A 24407-nucleotide genomic window follows, 5' to 3' on the forward strand; every position below is an offset into this window, starting at 1 on the left:
GGACCGGGGAGTGGTGAAGAGCGCAGAGCTGCGCGCGGATCTCGCGTGGTTTGGTTCGTGGCCGCGGGGGCGCGCCTGAGAGCGGGGTGCGCGGGGGCTGCCGGGAGCGCGCACGGACCGGGGCGAGAGGCGGCGGCGGCGCTCGGTGAGTGCGGGACGGGCCGCGGGGCGCGCGCGGGGTCCGGCGGTGGAGCCTCCCCCCCGCCGGAGCGCGGCGGTGCCCCGGGCGGGGCTGTCACCGGGTGCCCGCCCTGGGGCGCGGGGCGGCTGCGGGGAACGACGCGAGCGGCGCTCCGGGGGAGCCGCCCTGGCGGGAGGGGCTCGGGCTGCGGGGCCGTTGGGCCGCAGGGCAGGGCCGGCTCCCTGCCCGGCCCGTCCCGCCCCGCCGGGGCCCCGCGGGCGCGGCCGCGCTCGCTCCGAACGGATGTGGAGCCGTTCCACAGCTCGGCCACACGGACGGGCTGTGCCCTGCCTCCTGTTTGCGAACTCGCTGCTGTTGTACGCTCCTTGTAATTAGGGGGATTTCCCTCTCGGCTCCGCCAGCATAGGCTGCAGTGAAAAACTGGGGGCAGTAATGCTTTAATCTGGGCCGTGTTTAGGTCCTGTGACCCGCTGGGCATGGACCGTCCTGCTGAACAGGGGTGACGGTCTCGCAAAGGCTTCACAGTTAGATAAGGTCGCAGAATATCTATTTAGCAATCGTAGAAGTAGAGGCCAAATAATACTGGAGGGGAGCTGCTGTGCGGCTGTTTCTGTGCCCTTCTGAGGAGGTGCTTTACGGTTTTAAAATAATATTCATCGAACTGTTGCTTCTTCGTGGGCTCTTAGCTTATATAAATATAATATTTTTATCTTTTTTAAGTGTACGTGCTTTTAAACTGAAGCATGTCAGGCCTCTTCCAGCCTAAATGAGTGTGTTTTCTTTGTTGTCAGTACTTAAAAATTGTTTTCTTGAACTTTGCCTGGTGTTGGGCTGCGGGCAGGGAGGGAGCGGCTCTTGAATTCGCGTAAGAAAATGCATCTCGCTGTCTTCTCTTTCAGCCAGCCTTGTTCCATCCTCCGTGTTAGTTCCGTGCTGCCTTATGCGATAATAAATGGGATCACTTTAATGACCTTTAGTCACTGGGCTGCTGAGGTCAGATTATCCAGTTCAGGTAACTCAGTTTTGAAGTATTATAGCTCAAAAGGGTCTTAAGAGTAATATGTTCCACGAAGTAAAAGTTCCTACGTGATTTTAGTGCATAATTAAAGCCAGGTGAACCTTGCTGCTTGTGATATTTTTGCTGAAAAGGCCCGTTCATAAGAATTAGCATATACTTTCCATTAACGCAGCTGTGTTAGCTGGAGGTGGGGCGGGGGGGGGAGGAAGGAAAGCAAAATCAGGTTTGGAAAACGGGAATTTAATTTTTATGCCTGACTCTTACCTGCTCTTTCCAAGCAACAGTTTGACCTTGAGTTATTTTTCGGTCTCTGTGTTATTGAGGGTGTGACTGTGTGTGCCGGCCGCGCTATGCAAATAAATAAGTGGAGCTGCAGCAGTTGATGATGCATTGAAGCCACTAGTGGCCACTGGCTATGACTTTTGTGGCTCTTCGCTGACTGCTAAACCACGTGGAGCATCCATGTGCTCTGCTTTTTGTTGTTACAAAACCTGCCAGTGATTCTTTGCGAGGTGAGACAAGCCAGTAGCTGTGTGACACTAATGATTTTTAAGGGGTACTCTTGTACCATAAGTGGTCTAGTTGCATTCATAAGAACCGATGATGAGGGAATGTTAATTTTGATTTTTTTTTTGTCAGCTTTTTACTTCTGCTTGAGGTGATGCTTCGTTTGAAAGCTCGGGGTGGTATTTAGTATGATTCCTCAATCTTCTCAGTCCTTGAAACCACTGTATTTCTTAGGCTTTACAGAGAGTCAGAGCATGAAATTTAGCAAACTGAAGAAAAGAAGGTGTATAACGCGTCGTAGGATGTTGTACTCTATGTAAATACTTTGCCTTTCTTTTCCCTGTTCCTAAGTTGATCTGATGACCTTCATTAGCAGTTACAGAGTTTACTTCTCTCTGTATTTCCCGTGATGGCACTTAGAAGCTATCTGCTAGAAAACCACTTCTCTTAAGCACTCTTGTCTCCATTTCCCTTTATTAAATGATACTTCTGTTGGGGAAAATATCCTTATGGGATTAATTCTTTAATCTCTTAATGGAGTGGGGTGAGGGTCTAAACCCTTAACAGTGCTAACTGCAATATTCAAGTGCTTGGCTGACTTGTTCCAGCAGCACACACCAGGATATTCTGTTTTCTCACTTGCAGAAGTTGCTCATTGCCTGCTTTCTCCAATCTACCTTCTAAGAAATTAAATGTCCTAGATTTCTAAGTAGTTTGCACTGGACTACTGGAGCATGAGAACTTTGATTTTGATATTTAAAATAAGCTTCACTCCATACACCAACTCATTCTTATTAAAAAAGGATGTACAGTAGAAAAATCTATCACCTTTCAGAATTCTAATAATTAGAAGGCAATATAAGAAGTAACAGAATGTGGAGTTTTAAAAGGTCTTTCAGTGTTTCTTTTGGAGATTGGAGGAAGATGACTTTGTTAACTGAATTTACTGGATTATGACATCTCTTATGGTTTCCAGACCATGGTTGTTTTTTTGGATAATCATCAGACTACAACGTTCTGGTAGATGCATTTATTGAGAAACAGGTAGCTTAAATGAAAAATCTGACAAGTCAGAAAACTTTTTAGGTGTTGTGTGGGTTGCCACAGACTTAAGTAACGGAGGGTTCTCGAGAAAAGTATTATCAAATATTGTGTGTATGGAAGAATCCTTATTTCTAGCAAAAAGTCCTTAGGATATTTCTAAATTAGCTAATTCAGATATCGCAAAAACATCGATGTGAAAGTGTGGAACTGACCAAAATCCTCTGCATAAGCAAAGCCTGTTTATGACCCTGCCAGAGGTCTCATTAACTGTACCAGGAACCATTTCTTTCAAGACTGTGTTACCTTTTGGTCTTGTCACCACAGATCACACTAGAAGTGAACTATTGGGGGGGGAAGCCCCAAACAACCCAACAATTGAACAGAACTCGATGCATTGAGGCACTGAGGTGGCTTTGCTTATGCAGAGGGTTTTGGAGAAGTGGATCCTGGTCTGTAAGGATCAGAGGAGAGTCACCACTGGCAGGGCTGTACCTCTGCCTGCTGTGCTTTCTGCAAGTCATCGCTGCTGTGGGGAAATCTGCAGTTGGGTCCTGATGATTTCATCCCTGTGGGAGGTACAGATCAATAGGTTCAGATCCTGTCAGCTGCTGCTCCTGCACAGGTCAAGGGTATCCAGAATCTGCAATATTACCAGTAGAAAACTCCCTTAAGTAGCTGCAAAGAGGAGATTTAACATGTGGGCTGTACCCAAACAACTGTTGATCTGTCAGGAGCTTTCATATTTACTGCAGGTGCACTGAGGTAGTAATTGCAAATTTCAGATCCACAGTTTGGATAACTTTTATATGCTGAGTTTGGAAAAAAAAAACAACCAGCCAACCTTCAAATCTTTGGTGTTTTAGGTTTACATTTAGTCATGCTGGTTTTTTTTAGCAAAAAGGTTTAATTTCTTAAATCTTTGAAGAGAAACTGTGTAAATATTGTAGATTCCTTAGAGCTTTTTCCTTTCACGTTTTACTCTCGCGAATCTTATTTCCTCTGTATTTGAGTTTAAATTTTGACTAGGTCACAGAAGGCTATCAAACTGCATTAGGCCACAGTTGCTTTGGGTGTGTCAAATACAGGAGGATAAATCAGAGAACACTCACTTTTTCCCTAAATACAACTGCAGTGAGACAGTGTGGATCAGCATATAGAGGGAATGTGGTGTGAAAGGCAGCTGGATAATATTAGTCAGCGTGATAAGTGTCATCAGTGCTCAGCTCTGACTTGTTTGAGGGGGCTGGATGTTTCTGTGTGGATGTCATGGGAAGGGAAGCTTGGAGAGCTCCGAGAATTTGTTTGCTGTTAACATCTGCAAAACTCCTCCCAGAGAGGGGAGAAGTGTGAAGGGCCTTGTTTCGAATGAGCTGGGCGTGGGAGCGGCAAATGAATGGGGGTTAAGAAAGGCAGAGTTGGGGATTGAGGGAGTTTGAAAGGGAGAACAAATGAATAATGCAGACGTAGCTGTAGAGGGTGGAAGTGTCTTTAAATATCCCTCTTTCAGCAGAGCACTGAAGAATGTGCATTCAAGTCCTATTAATAAGCATGTAAATACTTTTTTAAATTAAGGCAGAATTAATGTTCAAAATTGTCGTCTTGAAGTGGGAAAAGCTTGATTACTTTGAAGAGATTGGGGCACTTCCCTATTGTATAGACCTGATCCCTCATAGTATTCTGATGCTGTTTAATTAAGCTCACAACTGTTATTTGTTAATTTGTGAGTCAGAAAATCTTATTTTTAACCACACTGTGCATCTATCAGAAGGCAAATTAAAAAAAAAGTAGAAACGTAAATCTTTTCTGAGACTGAGGAAGGAAAAATGGAAGAGATGATTTAGAAGCTCTAAATTACTAATCCCTTCAGTCCATAAAACCGTGATTATGACAAGTTTATCTAAACTGAAAATCTTCTTAAACTTTATTGTAAGGGTCACGTGCATGTTTTGGGAAAAATAAATGTTTGCAGTGATTAGCAATGCTACATAGGCTTAGAAAGGGATGAATGTTGCCGGCTTAATCTCAAATATCACTGTAAAAAAAATCAGTCCATGTTAATAATTCGACTTGATGTGAAGGGCAAGAAAACAGGGGATTGTGTAAGCTTAGCTTAAACAGAAAAACATACCTGAAAATCTGTTGACTATGGATTGGTGTTTTCTGCAGAGAATAGGGAAAGGAGGTCTTTTACTTCCCTTTAACAGGTTGTCGTGTGTTAGGACTGTGTCCTGTGAGTGGACTGATTCTGTGTAATGATTGGATTAAAATTTTTCATTTCTATGACTTAATTGCAACTGTCCTCTAATTTTTCACTGGGTTTTGTACCGATTTTTTTTTTTCTAGAAAGAGCAGGCAAAAGGTAAAAAGAAAGTACATGACTTTCTACAGTGATGTGTCTTTCTAGGACTTGCTACCATGCAAAGTTTGAACTTACAAGAGGGAAAATTTTCATGGAACTATGCTTTTTTATAGTCTCTTGGTAGAATAGATGCTGAAATTTGCAGAACATCTGGATATTTTTCTGCTGAATTGTTCATCTTTCCATGTTGTACATTGTTCAGCTCTTAGCTAGGTGTACACCACTTAATCTAGAGCAATAAAGCAATTTAAGATATTAATTTCAAAATAGATCTATTAAACTCTCCCCTTCCATCTTCTTTTCTCAGAACTGACAAAGGGGGGGGGAAACAACTGTGAAATGTAATTTAGCTATGGGATGTGGTTGGAACATCTGAAAGACTAATGAGCAACTGTTTTGACTTCTATTACAGCAGATTGTGGTTACTACAACTAGGGCTGCCTGTATTTCTGCCTTCTGTAGGTGAACTGCAGTACACTCTTATTGACATGCTCTCCTTTCAGGTTGAACAGTTGTTCTGACATCTCCTGTTCAAATTGCTCTCTTTGTACAACAGTTGAGGGCCTGTGTTTTCAGCCGTGCTTGTAAAACTGGCTGCATGAATCAGAGCAGCTGGGTGGGATTTTGACGAGCACACTCTGGAAAAAGCATCCAGTGTGACCATCTCCTTTTGCTTATGTAAGAACAGAATGATCACATGGGCACAGCAAAAATGTGTGCAGTTCCTTATTTGGGAATGCATTAATAACCTTCGTCCTGTTGGAGTGTAATGGCAATTAAAGCCAGTGCAATGTGGCTGAGTTGCTTTTCCAAGTGGATTTATGGGGTTTGCAGTTCTTCTCTTCATCGAGGCTGAAAAAAATAGCTTATTTTCTACTGGAAACTATTAATTTCTGTCATTATTACAGGAAAAAAAAAAACTCCACAAGTAGAGTTAGGATAGGGACTGTGCAAGCATATCTTCCATGTATCTTCACCCTTTCCCCTCTTACATGTGACCTGTATGAATTAGTATCATGGTTATTTAGTTGTTTCTCCCAGCTGTTATGTTTACTGGTAGGTTTTTAATTATGTCAGAAAGAAATCTAATGGTTTTGCATTTTTAATTATGTCAGAAAGAAACCTAACGCTTTTGCAAGAAAACATGACTTCTGTTGGTTCCTTAATTATGGAACATGACTGAAGTACTGATAAAACTCTCGATGAACCCGTCAGCCTTTAGTGTAAACCTGTAGCCTATTCATCACAAGGAAAATATTTCTATAATGTCTTATGTTCCACTGATGAATGTTCCAAACTGGCACTGTGGTTGTTTTTTTTTTAAATAGAACAAATCCAAAATCTTGATGATAGGCTGAGAAGCATTGGACAGACAAACTTCAGGTTCAGATCAGGTCCTATCTGAGTCATGCCAGTGCCAGCTTCACAGAGATTTTTTTTCCAGGAGCTAACCTGTGAGGACTATCTTTATTCTACAGGTGCTGCTTTGCTGAGACAACAGGTTGTTAATTATATTATTTGGTGGAAGAAACCTCTTAGAATTACTTTGCTATAAATGAAGTATTATGCTGCTTCCATTGGAATAGTTATTAAATGAAACATTCTGCCAGCCCTAATGTTTCCTGGATAAGGAAGAACTAACTTCGTGAGAGGGTATAGAAATAAACGCATTTTAAATGCCCTTAAAACACCTTCTTTTGTTGGAGTTTCTTGAAGGAAACTCGGCAAGGATTGTTGTGGAAACTAGTGCTATTTTTCCATTGTCCTTTTGCTGTTAATCAGTACATAGCACTACTGTGAGGTCACAGAAGTTCTCCTGCCCCAGGATTCATTTGGTGGAAGAACTGGGAGGGAGCCAGTGGCAGTTCCCAGGGTCTGAGCTGCCTGGCCTTGTGTCCAGTCTCAGCTGGCCCCGAGCAAATGTTACTTTGGATTGTGCCAGCTGGCCCTGGCCTGTGGGCTGGAGAATGCTGGCCTGCAGGAGGAGGTACTCTGTGAAATGGCCATTCTACCCCTGCATTTTTAGAGAGATTTTTACCCCTTTTGTGGGACTGAATCCATTGACTGGGAATCTTGAATTAAGCCTCACTTTTACTGAAAACAGGAATAATGGAAACATCTTTACAGGTGTTACTAAATATGTGTTTGTAGAAGCGTGTTTATTGTAAACACCCCTCATCACTGAGGTGGGAAACAATACAGATACACTTCTCATGGCTTATTTTTCAAGGTTTGTGTAATAAAATGATCTGCAGGCAGACAAATAAGGGTAGGGGTCTACACATTTTTTTTTAATATGTATTTTATAATCTGACATGCCTGCTTTGGCTTCTCTGTCGAGAAACTTGCAGTGCATCTGTTCTGTGGTATTTTTTCAGTGTCCCACTGACACCATTATTGAGTTTCCAGTGTCCTTTGGCAGAGAATTCTATCACTTGTAGAAATTCTCTATTTTATTGTTTAAACTGGCTTCTGCTGGTTACACTTAGTGGTTCTGGCTTAAATGGGTGTAGACCATGAATGGTTCAGCCTCCCCTTTCTCTATCATTTGTAGACCTTGCAGACCTCTGTGACTTCTGTGTTTTTTTTAGAGACTGAAGAATTCAAGCCTCCCCAGTTGTTTTTCATGTGGAAACATTTATGTATCTTTGATTGTCTTGTATAGTCCTCTGAACATTTTTTTAAGATATTATATGTGATATACTATTAATGCTGAGAAAATAGTATAACGTGGAAGCCTGTGACTATATATAAAGCATATGTATGATTAATATATTAATCCTGTGTGATGGGTTTTGATAACATATTCAGAGTCTGAGTGTGTTGGCATTTGAGCATCTGAAAGACTTGTATTGCAGCAGTATGTTTTCTTAAAACAATTACCAGAAAGGCTATAAAACTTAATACAGTCTCATAAAAAGCAACTAATCTTGGAGAGAAACTGAATATATACAAAGTGTTAAGCTGTTCATCATATTAAATATCTTGTTATATAACCAGCATGGGAAGGTTGGTGGCATGGGAGTCAGAAACCTGACTAGTACAGTGTGATAAATGTGTGATTAAGTCTAACTCTTCATTTGCAAATGGGCTGTTTCAGGAATTCCCTGAGGCTTGGAGAAATTCCTGAGTGATGGCCATCAGAGCCAAAAGCAAAAATCCAGGCTTTTTATATCTTTAACTTAAAGGGGAAACTTTGGCTGCTGTGTTTTTTTTTTTTTCTCCTCTCTTTGCCCCAGACTGGAAACTTATTAGTAAGTTGTGTAGAACTTGTCAAAATTGAACATTTTCTTGGAGGAAACAGGGCTTCAGCTTCCTTATGAACCGAGAAGATATTTCTCCTCACCAACACAGTCTGCTTTTCCATATAGATGTTTGCAGAATTATGCATGGCAACACTTAACTGCTTGGAGTTTGTAGCAGGGTGGTAAATAGGTGTAGTTAATAATGGGAGGGAACCTGTGAAATGTTCTGCATGATTGGCATTGCTCCTGCTTGACCAATCAACTTGAATAAGAATCCTTTTACAGAAGCTATGTGGGTGGGAACTCAAATGGCCACCAAAAATCTAAGTAAAGGAGTTGAAAAGCACTTGTGGAATCTGTATTCTTTCAGAAGAGGGAAGCCTTAATCTGTAGATGAAAATACTTTCTGTGTCGCTTTGTGTGGCCACACTTGGGATGTTTCCTTTTGTGTTTCTAGTGCTGTGTGGTACTTGACAGTGAGTTGATGTGAAGTAGTTGCTGGCGTTCCCAAGAGGGAGTTGGTTGCCTTTTCATCAGTGCAGTCCCTCGTGGCTGAGCCCTGAGATCGTTGCTGACTTGCAGGAGGCTGTTCGGTCCCTCCTGGTGCTGCAAAGGTAAAATGGGGAAGGTTCTTCCACGTGTGTGTTTGTCCTTCAGCTGTAGTAGAGATTGGGACTTAGTAGACAGGAATCAGGTATGACAAAACAATTTCTTTGTGTTAATGACATTTAAGTTTGCTATGCTGTGATGAGGGTTCAGTGTGCATGTGTTAGCAGTGTCCTGTCACGTTTAAGATAATTGTACCCATGTAGATATGAAATCTACTTGATTAGTTTTTCTTTCTTCTTTTTCTGTTAGTTTATGTATTTCTGCACAGGTCATTATGTAAATGTTTGTAACAAATGTGGATAGAACCTTCCTAAATATTCGTTCACAAAGCCTAGCCATGATGATGACGATATGTAAATGTGGTGGGAATAATAATTTTCTGAAGAACCCAACCTTTTAACTTAATAGTCACAAACTATAGTAAGTTTTAAAGTGTAAGTATGGTGGACATTGTCAGTTGTGCACAGCATTTCTAACTATTGGGGTATTGTTACAAAAAGCAATAAGAAAAAATAAAACTAACTTCATAAATTATTTGCTGACAGCACCTGCTGTCTTGTCATGTAGACTTTTCCAAATAAAATAGAAGGCTATGTGAATCACAGGCTTAAAATTTCATTTTGAAGGTACAAAAGTGGTAACAGTATATCTCTGGGTGATAGCAGTATGCCTTTTTGAGATTTAACACTTGAACTTGAGCTGTAAATTCGTGTAGACTCTGGAATGCATATTTAAAGTAAGCTTTTCCACCTAAGACCTTAAAAACGTCCTTTGGCCTGTTGGCATGAGCAGAATTTCATGCATGTTCCAGTAATACTATAAACATTGTTTTGAGACAGATACTGCCAATAAAAAATAGAAAATATAGGGCTGATGTAACTTAAATATAATTATTTAATTGTACGTTTTTATGTGGCATTTCACTTTCTTTGATTATTTATTTAGAGGTAAAATCAGCCCCAGAATCCTTATGTAAAAGTCAACTTTTTACTTCCATCACAATTAGCAGCATATCCCACAGACAACTGAGGAAGAATTTGATAAATTTGATAGTAACTGGCATATGAAGTGTGTGACTAAATGAAGCTTTTCTTTCAGGACCATTGATTAGAAAGCACTGTTATGCTCTGCAGGTTTCACTTGGAGTTTTCTGTCAGCTATATAAAAATAAATCAAATAATTGTTGCTTCTGTTGTAAACTCCAAAATTTATTTCTGAATGTGATACCAGCTGCTGAATAGTTCTGTAGTGAAACTAATGAATTCATGAATGGGGTTTCCATTCAAGGTCGTAGTATAAAGTGTATAAAAATATAAACATACCTCACAGTTAAAGATGGTGGGGAGAAGAGTCATTGTCAAAATGTTTTTTTTCTCTTTTTTCTTCCCTGGGAAAATAATGGATGATCTTACAGGAAACTTTATGATTGTGTATGGGTGTGCTTTCTTCAAACCGTTGTAGACAAATATAAATTTATTCCATTCATTAATGTGGGTTTGCAAATATTATTTAATTGTGAAAGCTTTTCCTGGGGAGGGATTTGGCTGCTCTGCCTTGACATTTACGTGCACATGTGTATTTATAGTTGTGATCTGTCTGGAATTTGCCTTTGTGGTTTTGTTTGCTCTTTAACTTGTTCTGTGATTTAGTCCTGTCCTTCTCAGTTTTGTTTCTGAGGTTTAATAGGTGAGGAATGCAGAAGAAATGGCTTAATTTAAAGGAAGTATTGAACACTGGACTGTTAACTTTCTCGTTGCATAACAAGAGTACCATGACATTACCCTAAAGTAGTTTCTAAGAACAGGAAGGCACGCCTGAGGCTGCCCAGTTTCGCAGAAAATGGTTTTCCAGAACTGACTATAAGTAAAAGCTGCATAGATACCACTTGATACTGGAGTGCTGATGATAACATTTTTCTGTGTATGCTGAAATGGAATGTAACTGTTGTATTTGAAGGCTGTATAAACAAAGAACTGATGATACAGATGGTTGAGTCATAACTGATATATCAGTCAGACATGTAGTAGAATTAGGAAGAAAGCTTTTGGATGGTGAAGGTTTTTTATCTCTAAACATAATTGTTTTTGAGGTGGTTTCACAGCCAACTGGATTTGTGTGTCCAAAAAGGTACTTAGCACTCATTCAGGAGCAAGCTTAATCAAGTCTTAGGTTATGGGCTCACTGATTGATAGGTTGGTAGTCCAGTGACTTGCTTCTGGAAGGCTCGAGTAAGTTCCAGGGCACAGGGCAGGGCTGGGTGCTGGTAATGCTGCCCAAACCACATCCCAGCACCACCCCTCCTTCCCGTTAAAGGTGAAAGTCCACAGCGAAGGGGAGCACACATCCAGTGTGCCAGTCAGAACTGGGCACCAGCAGGGCTGCACACACTGCAGGGCCCTCAGGGACGTGGCACGAGGTGCCAACCTCTGCAGGCAGGGGTGACTGAAATGCAAGGGCTCTGGAAGTGGCCTTACTGACAAAATGCCCTGTGGGGTTTCCAGGTTCTGCTACAAAAGAGGAAGACACAAGGTAGAAATGCAGAAACTTGTAAAGAACAAAATAATCCTATAAAGGAGTTCATATGTTGCACAGTAGGTAATGACCTTGTCTGGGTTTTGGGGGGACGCTTATTCAGGCATTTAAACAAAAAGTATTCCAGCATGTTGGAAGCAAAATCTTTTCTCAGTCTAGAAGAGTTTTTCCTAGGTGTATATGGTAACAGGGAAGACAGGACTGTAGCAGTAAAACTAAATATTTACTTGTACTTTATTAAGGCTGTTTTGTTTCCTGTTTACTTGAGCTTATTTGGAGGGACTGCAGTGCCAGTACATGAAGGCTTTTCCTTTTCTTTTGATAATAATTCTGAGGAGGAATATGGGATAAAATAACAAAATGAACAGTAAAGAATTGCAAATATCAGATATTTGGAGTTCTGAAAATATGTGATTTATTATCTTTCCTTGAAACTGCTCTACAGAGAGAAGATTTGGAAGATGTAAAAACTTACCACACTTAGCAGATAGATTTCACTGTCTGAAGAAGTGCTGGTATGATCAGATGTACCCAAACTGTAATTAACATGATAACTAGATGTCCATCTTGTGCACACTAGTCTTTTGACAATAATGAACATTAAAAAAAAGTTTTCTCTACTTCTAAGAGAGTCGTATCTCTTTGTTACAAATTGTTTAAAGAACTCAATAAGCATGTGAGAGGAACTGCAGCCTACATGTATTTCCAAAAGATCTCTGCTTGTAGGATAAAAGGAAGGTCTCAATATGGAGAAAAAGAAGGAATATGCTTTCTGGAAGGAGATGTTTCAGTTACCCATTGACTCTTAGAAGATATGAGATTCCAGGCTGTAAATTCATTCTGACAATGAAGATCTCGTGCAGGGCAGGAAGTAGAAGTAATGTAGTCATTGCTGTACATCCCACTCAGAATCTTAAGTAATTTAGTTTTTAGGGAATATCTTACATAATTAGGGTATAACTCAGCACTTGGGCCAGAATAGCATGTCCCTCTCTATAGGGAGAGAAAGGATGCCTGAACACTTAGTCACTGTGATTGTCAGCAAACAGTCCCTGTGTGACTTTGGTACAGACTTTGTTCTGTAAGGATTGAAAATTAAGGTAAGAAACTTTTGATTTGAGGAGAAATCCTCATTATTGTGGCTTTTAATGTAGCCTGTGAAATTAAATAATACGTTTTACAAAAGAGGGGGAGAGGATGGGTCAGTAAACCCTGCTTATTGCACTGCTTGAATATTCTTTTGATACTTAAAAGGAGACGTGTTTAATGTAATATTGTCAAAAGGTTAAAACTGTCCAGTAAAACATACAAGTGCAGTAGCTGCTGAGGGAGTTGTACTGTGCTTCACATGGAATCTGCTTGTTGTAATTCCAGCTGTTGACCTGTTGCTTTCAGAACTCCCCAGTGGAGAAAATTTTGAATGTAGGATGTGGGGTTTGCAGTCTTTATCTGAAATACTAACTGTAAATTAACTAAAGTAGTACTTTCAAAATAAAGATGAGAAGGGTGATTTAGAGCTTTATTCCATGTGGAACTCATCAACAGCTTCCTCCTTCAGCTGTAAAGATAATTGATTCTGTAACCTTGTGGCTCCCAGTGTGCCAAAAATGCAAGTAAGTCCTGAGAGATTTGGTGGCAAGGGGAGCTGATTCCTACTTGCAATACCCTTTGACTTCTGTTACATTTGAAATAATATCTACATATATGCAAAAGTTCTTTCTCAAATACTGTGGTGAAATCTTGGCTTTATTCAGTCTTGATCTTTTCTACCCCTATTCCAAAGGGGAGTGTAAAAAGCCCTCAATAAATAATTAAGCAAATCCTGGATACACTGGAGGGAATCTAGTAAATTCTGTTACAGAAATTGGGAAACAATAGATACGATGTGAGGATTAGGGGGAATGACACAAGTTTAAAAAGAGAAAGAAAAGATACAGATCTTTTTCTAGAAATCTCTGGTTAAGGAGACAGTTTCTGTCTCTTCTGATCAGCCTCTTTTAAGTTAGAGCAGGTCCTAGAAAACAACTTCACATATAATGCTCCCTGAGTCAGAGGATTAATGGGTTTTATTGCTGGAAGGAAGGCAGTTGAGTTTAGTTGTCTTCATAGTAATAACTTCATAATTGAACCTAGAAATGTCTTCATATGGGTAACTTCTAGATATGACCAAAGCTGGTGTGTTTTAATACTTTGTTCCAGGGAGGAGTAATTTTTCAAGCTGTATTAATCAGTCTTGAAGTTTATTCCCCTACTGATAAGCGGGGATAGTTTCTTGACCTATAGCTTTTAGCAGAGATACAAAAGAAATCTTGCAGGCTAAAACTTCATAGCATTTTCCCTACAGAGCATGAGAAATACTTGAGTAGTAAAATTTGCACTGGATGTTGTAAAACAAATGTATAAGAACCAAATGTTTTTCTGTTACTAACATCTCATCAGAGGGAAGGTATTTGCTTGGGGTATTGCTGTACTTGTCTAATAATCTCGATGTTTCCTCTTCTGTCGAAGAAGGCTGTGATGGGAGTTACAGTTTTGGTCTGTTTTAATTTAGTGGTTCGAGTTGTGTTAAACAAAGTGGTATTTTTTTGCTCCAGTTCATTCTTTCTGCCCAGTAGTCCGTGACTGCAGTCAGCTGGGGGGGGCGGCTTGGTTTTATTGTTAAAGAAATGAAGTTTGTAGTTGATTTGGGTGTAAAATACTTGCTAGGCTTTGCTGGCAAGGGCACAAATGCCCGTTGATATATTTGGAAGGCGGTTCTGTACAGCTGTCTCTATAGAAACTGTGAAGTAAAACGCTATAATTACTTCCTCTGGGCCGCTGCAGTTCTCTCTCTCTCTGGGGGCCGCTCAGTGTTTGGGGCTGGACGCTGTTGGTGAAAGGCCCTGTCGTGTCACTCTGATTTAACCTTTACACTTTGGAGGTTTGGGGAGGGAGAAAATAGCAGGGAGCGCTGGGGGTGCGCGCGCAGGAGCTGGAGCTGGAGCTGGGCCAGCGGGGAAGTGACGTCCGCGATTATTTGTGGTTCTAGAAAGAGCCGAGACACGTCGTGGGCATGGGAGGACTCTGAGGAGAGGGCTGTGCCTGCCGGGTGTCATCATTTATAAATGAGCAGCGGGGGAGGGAAGGAGGTACGGGAGAAGCTGCCCAGCGTTTCTAGATGGATCGGAGAGTTTGCTGATTTACGGCGGTGCCGTTTGTTTGGATTCCGGGTTTGATTTGTGTTTTTCCTCCTCCAGCATCTCCACCTTGCTGAGACACTGGACGCTGCTTTCTTTTATAGCGAGGAAAATCTGAACTCCTCCGACACTCAGGATGGGGAAAGATTATTATTCTATCCTGGGAATTGAAAAAGGGGCTTCTGACGAGGATATCAAAAAGGCTTACAGGAAACAAGCGCTGAAATGGCATCCGGATAAGAACAAGTCTCCCCACGCAGAAGAAAAATTCAAAGAGGTTGCAGAAGCTTATGAAGTGCTGAGTGATCCCAAAAAGAGAGACATTTATGATCAGTTTGGGGAGGAAGGTATGTATGTCTCTGTATTACTTTGATCAGTTAATTTCATTATGTGGAATGAAGCAAAATGTAGGGGAAAACACAGTATGTGTTGATTTTTAGGCAGTGTATTTGGCTCGTCAGTTTTTTTAAATGTAAAATGCATTGCTGGGTTTTAATGCTGATACAGTTTTACTTTCTTATTTTTATTTTTTTTTATTTTATAAGTCTCAAGTACTCGACGGGCAAAAAGTTACTGAACAGAAAAAGTTTGTATCGCTCATAAATAGCTTTCTGGATCTTTTACCTTGCCAGAGCACTTTTGAGATGCAATTCAAAAGAGATATATTCTTTTTTTTTATATTTTTGCCTGAGGGCAGTCTGCTTGATCCAGGCAAGGCAGTCCTTCTGAGCAGAAGCCCAGGTGTCCAGTCTGTAGTTGTCCTTGGCTTTGTGCCTGGAGAGGAAAGAATTTGGCTGATGTCACAAAATACCAGAACAATTTTTTAGCTTTAATTGTAAACAGTGATAACATGCCAAGAGAATGAGGCCTCAGAAATGTCATATTTATCCTAAAATGGTTATCTGGAGAGGATGGCTTTTTTTTTATTTTTGACCAACATGACTTTCAGTCTTATGATTGAGCAACAGAGGAAGTCATTAACATCCCTTGCCATAAATGTATGGTATCAGAAATTCCATATGGAATAATGGCTTCCGTTGTGACAACTGTCTACTTGTTGCTGTTCACTCAGGGCCATGTGTTTTACTGTTATACAGGAGGACACTGAAGTAATTTGTTACCATTATAAAGGAGGGCACTTTGAAGAAAGGTGCAAAGTGTGAATTTGTAGAGTGGTGTATCTGGAGATATCTCCTCATGCCTCAGTTGCTCTCTGAGCTCTTCATTTGTATCTGAGAGTGTAATTAGTAGTTGTAAGGGAAAGGCAGAGGGTTGGGTTTTGTGGGAAGGAGGAAAGACTGTGTTTATAGAGCCAAGAACTTGATGTACCTTCAAGAACTTTTGGCCAGCTATTCCAGGAGGTGTCCTTCTGCTGTCACAGATTGAATCCCTGATCTACTTGTTTGACATTAACAGTGCTGTGACAGAAGGATTTACTACATGGTGCTAAGGACTTCTGATATGATCTGGTGTTGAGATGGGGAAGGCATTCTGATGTCTTACTTGGATACTCTTGGTACCTGATATTTAACTTATGCATAAAAGGTCTGGAACACTGAGACAAAAAAACCCCACAAACTTTCCTCCTTCAAATTTAAGGTTTAGGGAATCCTGCTTCATTAATGTTAGCCTTCCCATTTTTGTGGCTGTGGAGGTAGGAGAGCAGCTGTAGTTCTGAGTTGGTCTAAGATTAAAAAAAAAACAATCCACCAACCAAACAAAAAAACCCAACATTATAAGTTTAGAAATAAAAGTCTTGTAAGAAGACTTTCAGTCTTTTTATCTTAAATGTTTGAGAAAGTATCCTGAAATGGTCAGAGCAGAAGAGCACTACTGCAAGGAAATAAAATACTTGATTGCCTGTTGGGAAAGAAGCATTGAAGAAAATTGATTTTTAGCTGGGTTTGGAATGGGAGCACAGGAAGTACAAGGGACTGTTCAGAGAGAATTGTACAGGAAGTCTTAGCAGGAAGGAACAAGATGTAGATCTCTCCTTGTGGAAGATGGAATAGATACAACAAAGCTATTGAGAACCTTGTGATTTTTTTGCACGGAGACAGTGATAGTGTACATAAGATTTTTGTACCCAAGTGGATCTTAGTAAATTCTAAGATGTTTTTATTTGTAGCTGCTTTGTTACTGAAAATGCATTGCAGGAAAACAAAGATAAAACTAATACTGAATTAATGCTGAGCTATAGAGACTGTGCTAAATGTTGCATATGTGAGAGTGCATAATTTTCCCCAGAAGTGATCTTGTGGAAAGTTGCAATTCCCTACAGACTTTGCAGAACAGGAAGAGATCAAGTCAAGCAGACCTGTCCTCTGCTAATTCGTTAAAATAACTAGTTTGAATCGTATGAAATAAAATTGGCAGTGTCAGAATATCTGCTCTTCTGAAGTCCTTCTAGAGCTTCAGAAACTTTGCTGCTGTTCAAGCTATTGAATTACCGGTTGGTACTTCATATTCTCATGGTGAGTCCTCATTGAAAGGAGACTTCTGACTCTACTGTGAATATCTTTTTGACTCTTCAGTTCTGCTGTCATTACACTCTACAGTAGGAAAGCTTATACTAATACTCATTTTGGTTTTAACTTTGCTTATTTGTCTCCTTTAGGTCTGAAAGGAGGAGCTGGAGGATCTGATGGACAGGGCGGTACCTTCCGGTACTCCTTCCACGGCGACCCACACGCCACATTTGCAGCTTTCTTTGGGGGCACAAATCCTTTTGAGATCTTCTTTGGAAGGAGGATGCCTGGTGGCAGAGACACTGAAGACATGGAGGTGGATGGTGATCCCTTTGGATCCTTCACTACCTTCAGCATGAATGGTTTTCCAAGGGAAAGGAATACAGTTGGCAGCCAGTTACGTCGTAAACAAGATCCCCCTGTGATCCATGAACTCAAAGTGTCGTTGGAAGAGATCTACCACGGCTGCACGAAAAGAATGAGGATTTCACGGAAAAGGCTTAACCCAGATGGCAGAAGTGTCCGAACAGAGGACAAAATTCTTACCATCGAGATCAAAAGAGGGTGGAAAGAAGGCACCAAAATCACTTTTCCGAAAGAAGGCGATGAAACCCCCAACACAATTCCAGCTGATATTGTTTTTATCATTAAAGATAAACCTCACTCTCATTTCAAGAGAGATGGATCAAATATTATCTATCCTGTTAAGATCAATTTAAGGGAGGTGAGTTTCTCTTTTGGAAGAGCTCTAAATGTTTGAAGTTGTTAACAAATGGTACAATGGCTAAAAGCTGCATGGCAGCTGTGAAGTTTTAGGATTTGGGGTTTGGGTGTCTTTTTTTTTTTTTTTTAATTAGAGTTTTGCTTTTGTCAGTGTGTGGCTGAAGAGCACAGTTATTTAGAGTGGAAGCAATAGCTGTGTTGATAAAAATGGGGTATTATTTCCAAGCTGTTTACTGTAGAGGTGGAAGTGTACAAAGGTGGAAGGGTAAGAGTTACAGGTGATATGTCTTAAATCTTCAGACATTACCTTTCTAGCTAATGATGTGTTAGGCAGAAGTGACAGACACATTAACAAATCCTATATAATATGCTCCTTGCTGCTGGGATATGATTGCTATTTCTGTAGGATAAAGCAGAAATGCCTTAAGTATTTTCATTTCCAGCAAATTCAAAGTCTCCCCTTTTATGTCATCATTCATTTCAAACTACACAGAGATTGATTTCATGAAGATAAATAATTGTGAACAGGTGTAAGAGGAGCTATATATAACAACAAAAATGGTATAGCTTTTTAAAATTCCATTCCAAGTCAAAACATACTGGCTTTCTGAAGGAAAAGTCAGAAAGGCAACTTCAGAGTTCTTTAGAGTCTGGGGCCTCAACATAATCATCATTTAAAAGATAATGTGGCTGCGTGAAATGTATTTTTTCTTCTTAATTGGTATCAGGTTAAGAAGTAAACTCTTGCTTGCATTATAAGCTCTTTGTGTACATTAGGCTCCCTTCTTAAAGGATTCTGAACTAAAATAAGTGTGAACTAGGGTGAAGCACTTGAAGTAGTATGAGGGAGGGAGAACAGACTATTTAATGTTAATGTGGGTAATACAGTTTCTTTATAGATAAAAACCTATTTAGACTCATTACATTGTTATGTAAATTGGACATTATCAGTGTAGACTAAGTGTGCTGAATCAAGTGAAGCTGGAGGAATCAAAATCTTATTATCAGAGATCCTAGTACTGAAAACAAACTGTTGGATTAAGCAGGAGGTTTAATGTTTTAATTTTGGTTCACCAAAATAATTGTTAGTTTTTGTTTGAGTATCACAAATATTCACTGAACACAGCTCAGAAATTGGATATGCTATTGCTTATAGACACTCAGATGTCTTTCTGCAATTTGATACAGGTTGGTAGTGTATTAGAATAAACCCCTGTGCAATGTAAACACACAAAAAATGAAATGAGGTTCTGAATTTCCAATGGCAACTTAGAAGACTGACATCTCTAGAGAAGTATGAGTGAGGATTTCCACTCTGCTCAGCTCCCTTATTATTTGATGAAATCTTTGAAGGACATAAAAGCTCAATTACCCTCCAGTGGCCATTGTGTGAGATTTGTAAATTCAGTGATTGAAACCTTCTCTTTTTAAAAAAGGAACACTGAATTTTGACATCTCAGTAGTGCACACTAGAAACACTGTTTAGGATTTTAGTCACTTCTAAATAATCTAAATTCACTTGTAGGTACAAAAGAAGTTCTGACCAATTTGTTTTTCTCCTGTTATGATCTTTTTTAGGCGTTGTGTGGCAGCTCTTTCAACGTGCCAACCATAGAAGGAAGAACCATACCCATGACAGTAAACGAAGTGGTAAAGCCTGGGATGAGAAGAAGAATTATAGGATATGGTTTGCCACTTCCCAAAAATCCTGACCAACGTGGAGACTTAATTATAGAGTTTGAAGTAATTTTCCCAGATAACATTTCTCCAGCATCAAAAGAAGTACTTAGGCGAAATCTTCCAGTTTCATAAGATGGAAGACTGTGTATGTCAACAGATTAAAATAGGACACTGGAAATGCAGAAGACTGGCAAGTCTGTGCTTTAAAAGTGCAATCTGTAACAACTAGTGGAATCTTTGTTTCTTTTTGTTTTGTGGGATGGGTGGGGGGGGAATACTGTAATGCTGCATGAGAAGAAAAGGATTCAAGTACAAGTCATACAGGTGAATTCTGCAGTAAAATTTACAGGGAAAACCACTCATTTTGTTTTAATCTTCCTAATCAACAAAATTTATTCATTATTTTGCTTAATATAAAATGCAGTAATTTTTTACAAAGCCAGTGCATATTTCTCATACAGTACTTGAGCCTCCAAGTACTTTCTTTCTTATATTCTTACCCTATCTGTAACATTACACATTTATATGAAAGTTGGAGATAGTAGTAGAAATACACAAATATATAAACATTTAAAAGAGCAAAACATGAAAGAGATCATTTTAGTATGTTGCCTTCCACTGCACAAAGCATAGGCTGGAAAAATCAGGTTGGACTCCTGAACCTCCCCCAGTGCAATGAAAGCCTTCTCTTTATTGCCCCAGGACTGTCAGGACTGCATTGTGAGTCTAGCAAAGGGCAGATGGCTTGAGGAGCCATTTGCTGTGGGACAGTTCCTCAGCCTTCAGGCAGCACAGCAAGAAGGGATTCCACAAGTAACAAGTGGGCCTGCTGTCAGATGGGGCAGGGGAGCTGGTGACAAGTAACACGGAGAAGGCTGAGTTACTCTGTGCCTTCTTTGCATCAGTCTCTACCAGTAAAACAAGCAGTGAGGAATTCCAGGTCCCTGAGACCAGAGGGGAAGTCTGGAAGCTTGGCAGTGGAGGACCAGGTTAGGGTGCACTTGAACTGGAAGCCTGTGAGTCTGACAGGTTGCCCCCAAGCGTTGAGGGAGCTGGCTAATGCCACTGCAAGGCCACTCTTACTTATCTTTGGTCATGGAGATTGAGAGATGTTCCAATAGACTGGAAAAGAGAAAATACCACTTCTCAAGAGGAACAAGAAGGAAGTTAGTCAGCTTCACCTCAAGCCATGGTAAAGTGATGGAAAAAAATCCCCCTGGAATGCATTTTCAGAAGGTGATCAGGAATATTCAGCATCAATGTACAGTCGGGAAATCTTGCTTGACCAATCTCATTGCCATTTCCAGTGAGCTTTGGGGGTGCCAGGAGAACAGTCCACGTTGTTTGCCTTTTACATCTGGAGGCAGACTCATAAAGTACAGGTTAGATGAAGTGGAAAGTGAGGTGGATTTAAAAGCTGGCCAAACGAGTGGGCACAGGGGCTTGTAATCCATGGCACAAAGTCCAGATGGAGGCAAGTCAATCCTGGTGTACCCTATGGCTCAGTACTGGGGCCAGTACTGTTCAGCATCATTAATGACCTGAATGATGGGATGGAGTTTCCAAATCATATAAAACGTGGGAGGAGTGGCTGATGTACTGCCTTTCAAAGGGACCTCAACAGGCTGGAGAACTGGACAGAGGATTCTCACAAAGTTCAGCAAAGGGGAGTGCAAAGTCTTGCTCCCTGAGGAGCAGCTGACCAGCGAACTCAGCAGACTGACTGTGAGCCAGCAGTGCAGCCTTGTGGCAACAAAGGCCAGAGCTTTGCTAGCAGACGGAGGGAGGTGATCTCTGTCAGCCCTGAGGAGGATACAGCTCGAGTACTGGACTCCCCAGTCCTTGGAAGATACAAATTTAGTGGAGTGGCTCTAGCACAGAACCATGTATGAGAGGCTGAGATAGCTGGAGCTCTTCAGCCTGGAGGAGATCTTGGTACCTGATGTGAGGGAATGAAGATGGAGGAGCCAGGCTCTTCTCAGTAGCTCTCAGTGACAGGACTAAAGGGACACCAGTTAATACACAAGGGATTCCATCTGAACACAAGGAAGCACCTTTCTACCGAGAGGATGGTCAGACACTGGAATGGGTTGCCCAGAGAGGTTGAGGAGTTGCCATCCCTGGAGATGCTCATAACCTGAGCAGACATGGTCCTGGGCAGCTGCTCCTGCTGACCATGCACGAGCTGGGGTGTTGGACTACGTCATGCCAAGAGGTTTCTTGCTTCCTGAATCATTCTGTGACCTTGGACTTGGCACTTTTCACTAGACAGTGCTCTGAGCCATGTTCTGCAAAGGAGGCTTGGCCCAAAGCTGGGGGGTACTCGTGACAAGGGCCTGGGGAGCAGGTCTGTGCTGGAGTGGAAAGCTGCCCAAAGGACCCTCTAAAAGCACTTGGCTTGGGCAGGTGTTCAAAGATCACACTGATCTCAAGCATTCATTATTTTCAGAGGCCAAATTTTACTCCCTTGAAGAAGAAGGAAGAGCCCAGGTCCTAAGGAGAGTTTGCTTAAAACACAAAGTGGGATAGGGGTTGCCCATAAACTTTCATATGCTTGAACTGAGTCTTTTTTGAATACAAAATGAGTTAGTTGTCTTTATAGTTTAAAAGATGCATAGAGAGATGGAGAGCCCTCTGTAATAGTCTAGTTTTATAATACAGTAATAGGGCTGGTTCCCTTGATTGTGGCATGGTATTGGTGAAAGAAATGCCTTGTGGGCATGCTTTATTACTTGAGTTTAAAACCATAATACAGCGCTTTAACAATACTTTCAAAGGGGGTTGTTTTTTTGTTGTTGTTGTTTTTTTCATAAGAAAATATCTAAGATTTGCTGTCAGCCTTTTGCCTGTGGAAATTTAGAAGTTACCTGCTCTCTTAAGTAGCTTAAGAAATAGCAGTGTTACATATGTGATTCTCTGCAGGAAAGTAGATCATATGGAAGTTGGGATTTAATTTACGATAACTGCTTATTGAGCACAAGGAGAATCCCATTTCTGTTACTCAAAGGAATAGAATTTCTGGGAGATATTGTTCAAATCAATTTTTTGACTGCAGATCTCTCCATGTCATATCAGTTAGTTGTAGTTCTAAATCCTACAGGAAGGAAACAATTGCTGGAGCAGTATCACAAAGAAAAAAAAAATTGCTGCTTAGTGCTTCTGCATATTGTTAACACTATGTATTGTTTGTTCAAAAAATTTCCATTTCAGTATGTTCCGTATTGCATTTCTTATGTGGTTTTTAAGTAAAAAATGTAAAGTTGGTTTTTAACATTCTCTTATATTTTGTTATGATGGTAAATGCTACAAGCTACACGACTTCAAAAGCGTATCATCTAAAATACCTGTTTGTCAGTTTAAAAGCTAATAGAATCGAACATTTTGTAATCCAGGATCTTGAAATGATAGTCCAACTTGTAAAAAAAAAAAAAAAACAGTTACAGCAACTAGGACTATTTTTTGTAATTATCTTCAGGCAAGAGGAGTAGTGTTAAATTGAAGAATTGCAGTATCTTGTGTATTTAGAGGTGTATATAGATTATATATATATATATGTATAGCAAACTAAACTTTTCCAACTGTTTTCAAGCTCAAAATATAAAACTTGTAGGACTGGTATGAAATAAATGCTTGTATTTCTTTTCTTATGGAGAGTTAACAAAGTATATGTTTCAGAAAACAGCATGTAGAACTACTTCAAAATATGAGAGGAAGCATTAATATCTAATCCAGGATTCACAAAAAATAATATTTTTCTAATCAAAAATGTGCTTAAAAGCTATGTTTTAAAACCCACTTGATTATTTAATAAAGGCTACTTGGGAGAAGGAAGCAAGTACTCAGTCACCTACTATATTTGTAACTACTGAAATACATGGAAATAAAATGGTCATTCATGAAGTTGGGATGAGGAGGATTTTTGGTCTCCTGGAGGCTGCTTAGGTGCCATTGAAAGTAAAAGTCGTTTAGTTGCTTTGAAGTTCATCCAGCAAAGCTATGAAAAGCTCTGCTTCTAAAGATCCTTTTTTAATCTCCCCACCATCAGTCTTTAGGGTAACCTCAAGCTGTTGGAAAGTAGGGCAGAGCTCCATTACAGCCATTCCTCAGCCGTGCAGTGCAACTCCGATTGCTCCACAGCAGGTTTCTGATGTCCTGAGGGGACTGGTGTTCCCCTCTCCTGCTGAGCCAGTTTTGTATTAGCTATGCTGAAAGCTTGTTGAAGCCTGTTTGTGGCTTGTTGAACAAATTTACTCCGTTCCTTTCTAGCATGTGCGTCTTATGTGCTAGTCTGACTCACTGGTAACATACTTGAGAGGAAAAACAGATTTTACCAGTGAAATTTTCTATAACTTAGGGTGAAATTCTGTGCACAGGAATTCATCTGCTAGACCTAAAAAATAGATGGACATGCTACTGTAAATATCATTGAGTCAACTTTGCTTTTCAGTCACTAAATGCTAGTCCTCCTTTGCAGCTGACTTGAATAGTTCTTACTGTATTGCTTACTGAACAAATCCTATAGAAGCAGGCTATTCATCACAAGGTCCCTTACTGTTTGGCACACAAACTGGGCAAACAGCAACACTGATCTCCTCAGGAAGTACAGAATCTCAGCTCTTCATTTGTCAAATTGGTCAGCAATGGACTTTTAGATGGCATGATTTGTTTCCTTCAGGCTTCTCCAGTTAATTGTTCTATTATTTAAGGAGTGAAAGTAGAGATCTACTGTTGATCCCCTTGGGCATAGAAGGTATAAGTGCCCCGTGCTTGTTTTGTTTCCCTGGAATTACTGGCTTCCCCAAGGGAGGAGCTCTGCAACAACAATCTTGTTAGTCAAGCCTGATTGCTTTATCGAGGGGAAATTACCATGTTCACAGCCCTGCTGCCTTACATTCAAAAAACTC

General features: G+C 40.5%; 1 protein-coding gene across 7 annotated transcripts; it reads left to right on the plus strand.

Moving 5' to 3' along the window:
- The first annotated feature begins 20 nt into the window (after window positions 1–20).
- On the plus strand, window positions 21–23403 carry DNAJB4 (DnaJ heat shock protein family (Hsp40) member B4). Of its 7 annotated transcripts, XM_017824929.1 has the most exons (6): window positions 21–145; window positions 1042–1154; window positions 8773–8929; window positions 14693–14979; window positions 17250–17824; window positions 19402–23403. In XM_017824929.1, exons 4-6 carry the CDS (start codon window positions 14769–14771, stop codon window positions 19633–19635), a joined length of 1020 nt encoding a protein of 339 aa, XP_017680418.1. In that variant the 5' UTR covers window positions 21–145; window positions 1042–1154; window positions 8773–8929; window positions 14693–14768; the 3' UTR covers window positions 19636–23403. The 7 variants fall into 7 exon arrangements, with proteins under 7 accessions (XP_017680418.1, XP_017680417.1, XP_017680419.1 ...); XM_017824928.1 differs by lacking the exon at window positions 8773–8929; XM_017824931.1 differs by lacking the exons at window positions 21–145; window positions 8773–8929 and adding an exon at window positions 391–498.
- Window positions 23404–24407: the final 1004 nt, after the last annotated feature.

The sequence above is a fragment of the Lepidothrix coronata genome, unplaced genomic scaffold, assembly GCF_001604755.1.
Source record: "Lepidothrix coronata isolate B3197 unplaced genomic scaffold, Lepidothrix_coronata-1.0 Scaffold114, whole genome shotgun sequence".
NCBI classification, from domain to species: Eukaryota; Metazoa; Chordata; class Aves; order Passeriformes; family Pipridae; genus Lepidothrix; species Lepidothrix coronata.

What these genes read in the sequence shown, in the direction of transcription:
- DNAJB4 (XM_017824929.1), top strand. Translation starts at nt 14,769, where the DNA reads ATGGGGAAAGATTATTATTCTATCCTGGGAATTGAAAAAGGGGCTTCT. An exon ending in TGATCAGTTTGGGGAGGAAG is followed by an intron (nt 14,980 to 17,249) that starts GTATGTATGTCT and finishes TGTCTCCTTTAG; the next exon opens with GTCTGAAAGGAGGAGCTGGA. An exon ending in TTAAGATCAATTTAAGGGAG is followed by an intron (nt 17,825 to 19,401) that starts GTGAGTTTCTCT and finishes GATCTTTTTTAG; the next exon opens with GCGTTGTGTGGCAGCTCTTT.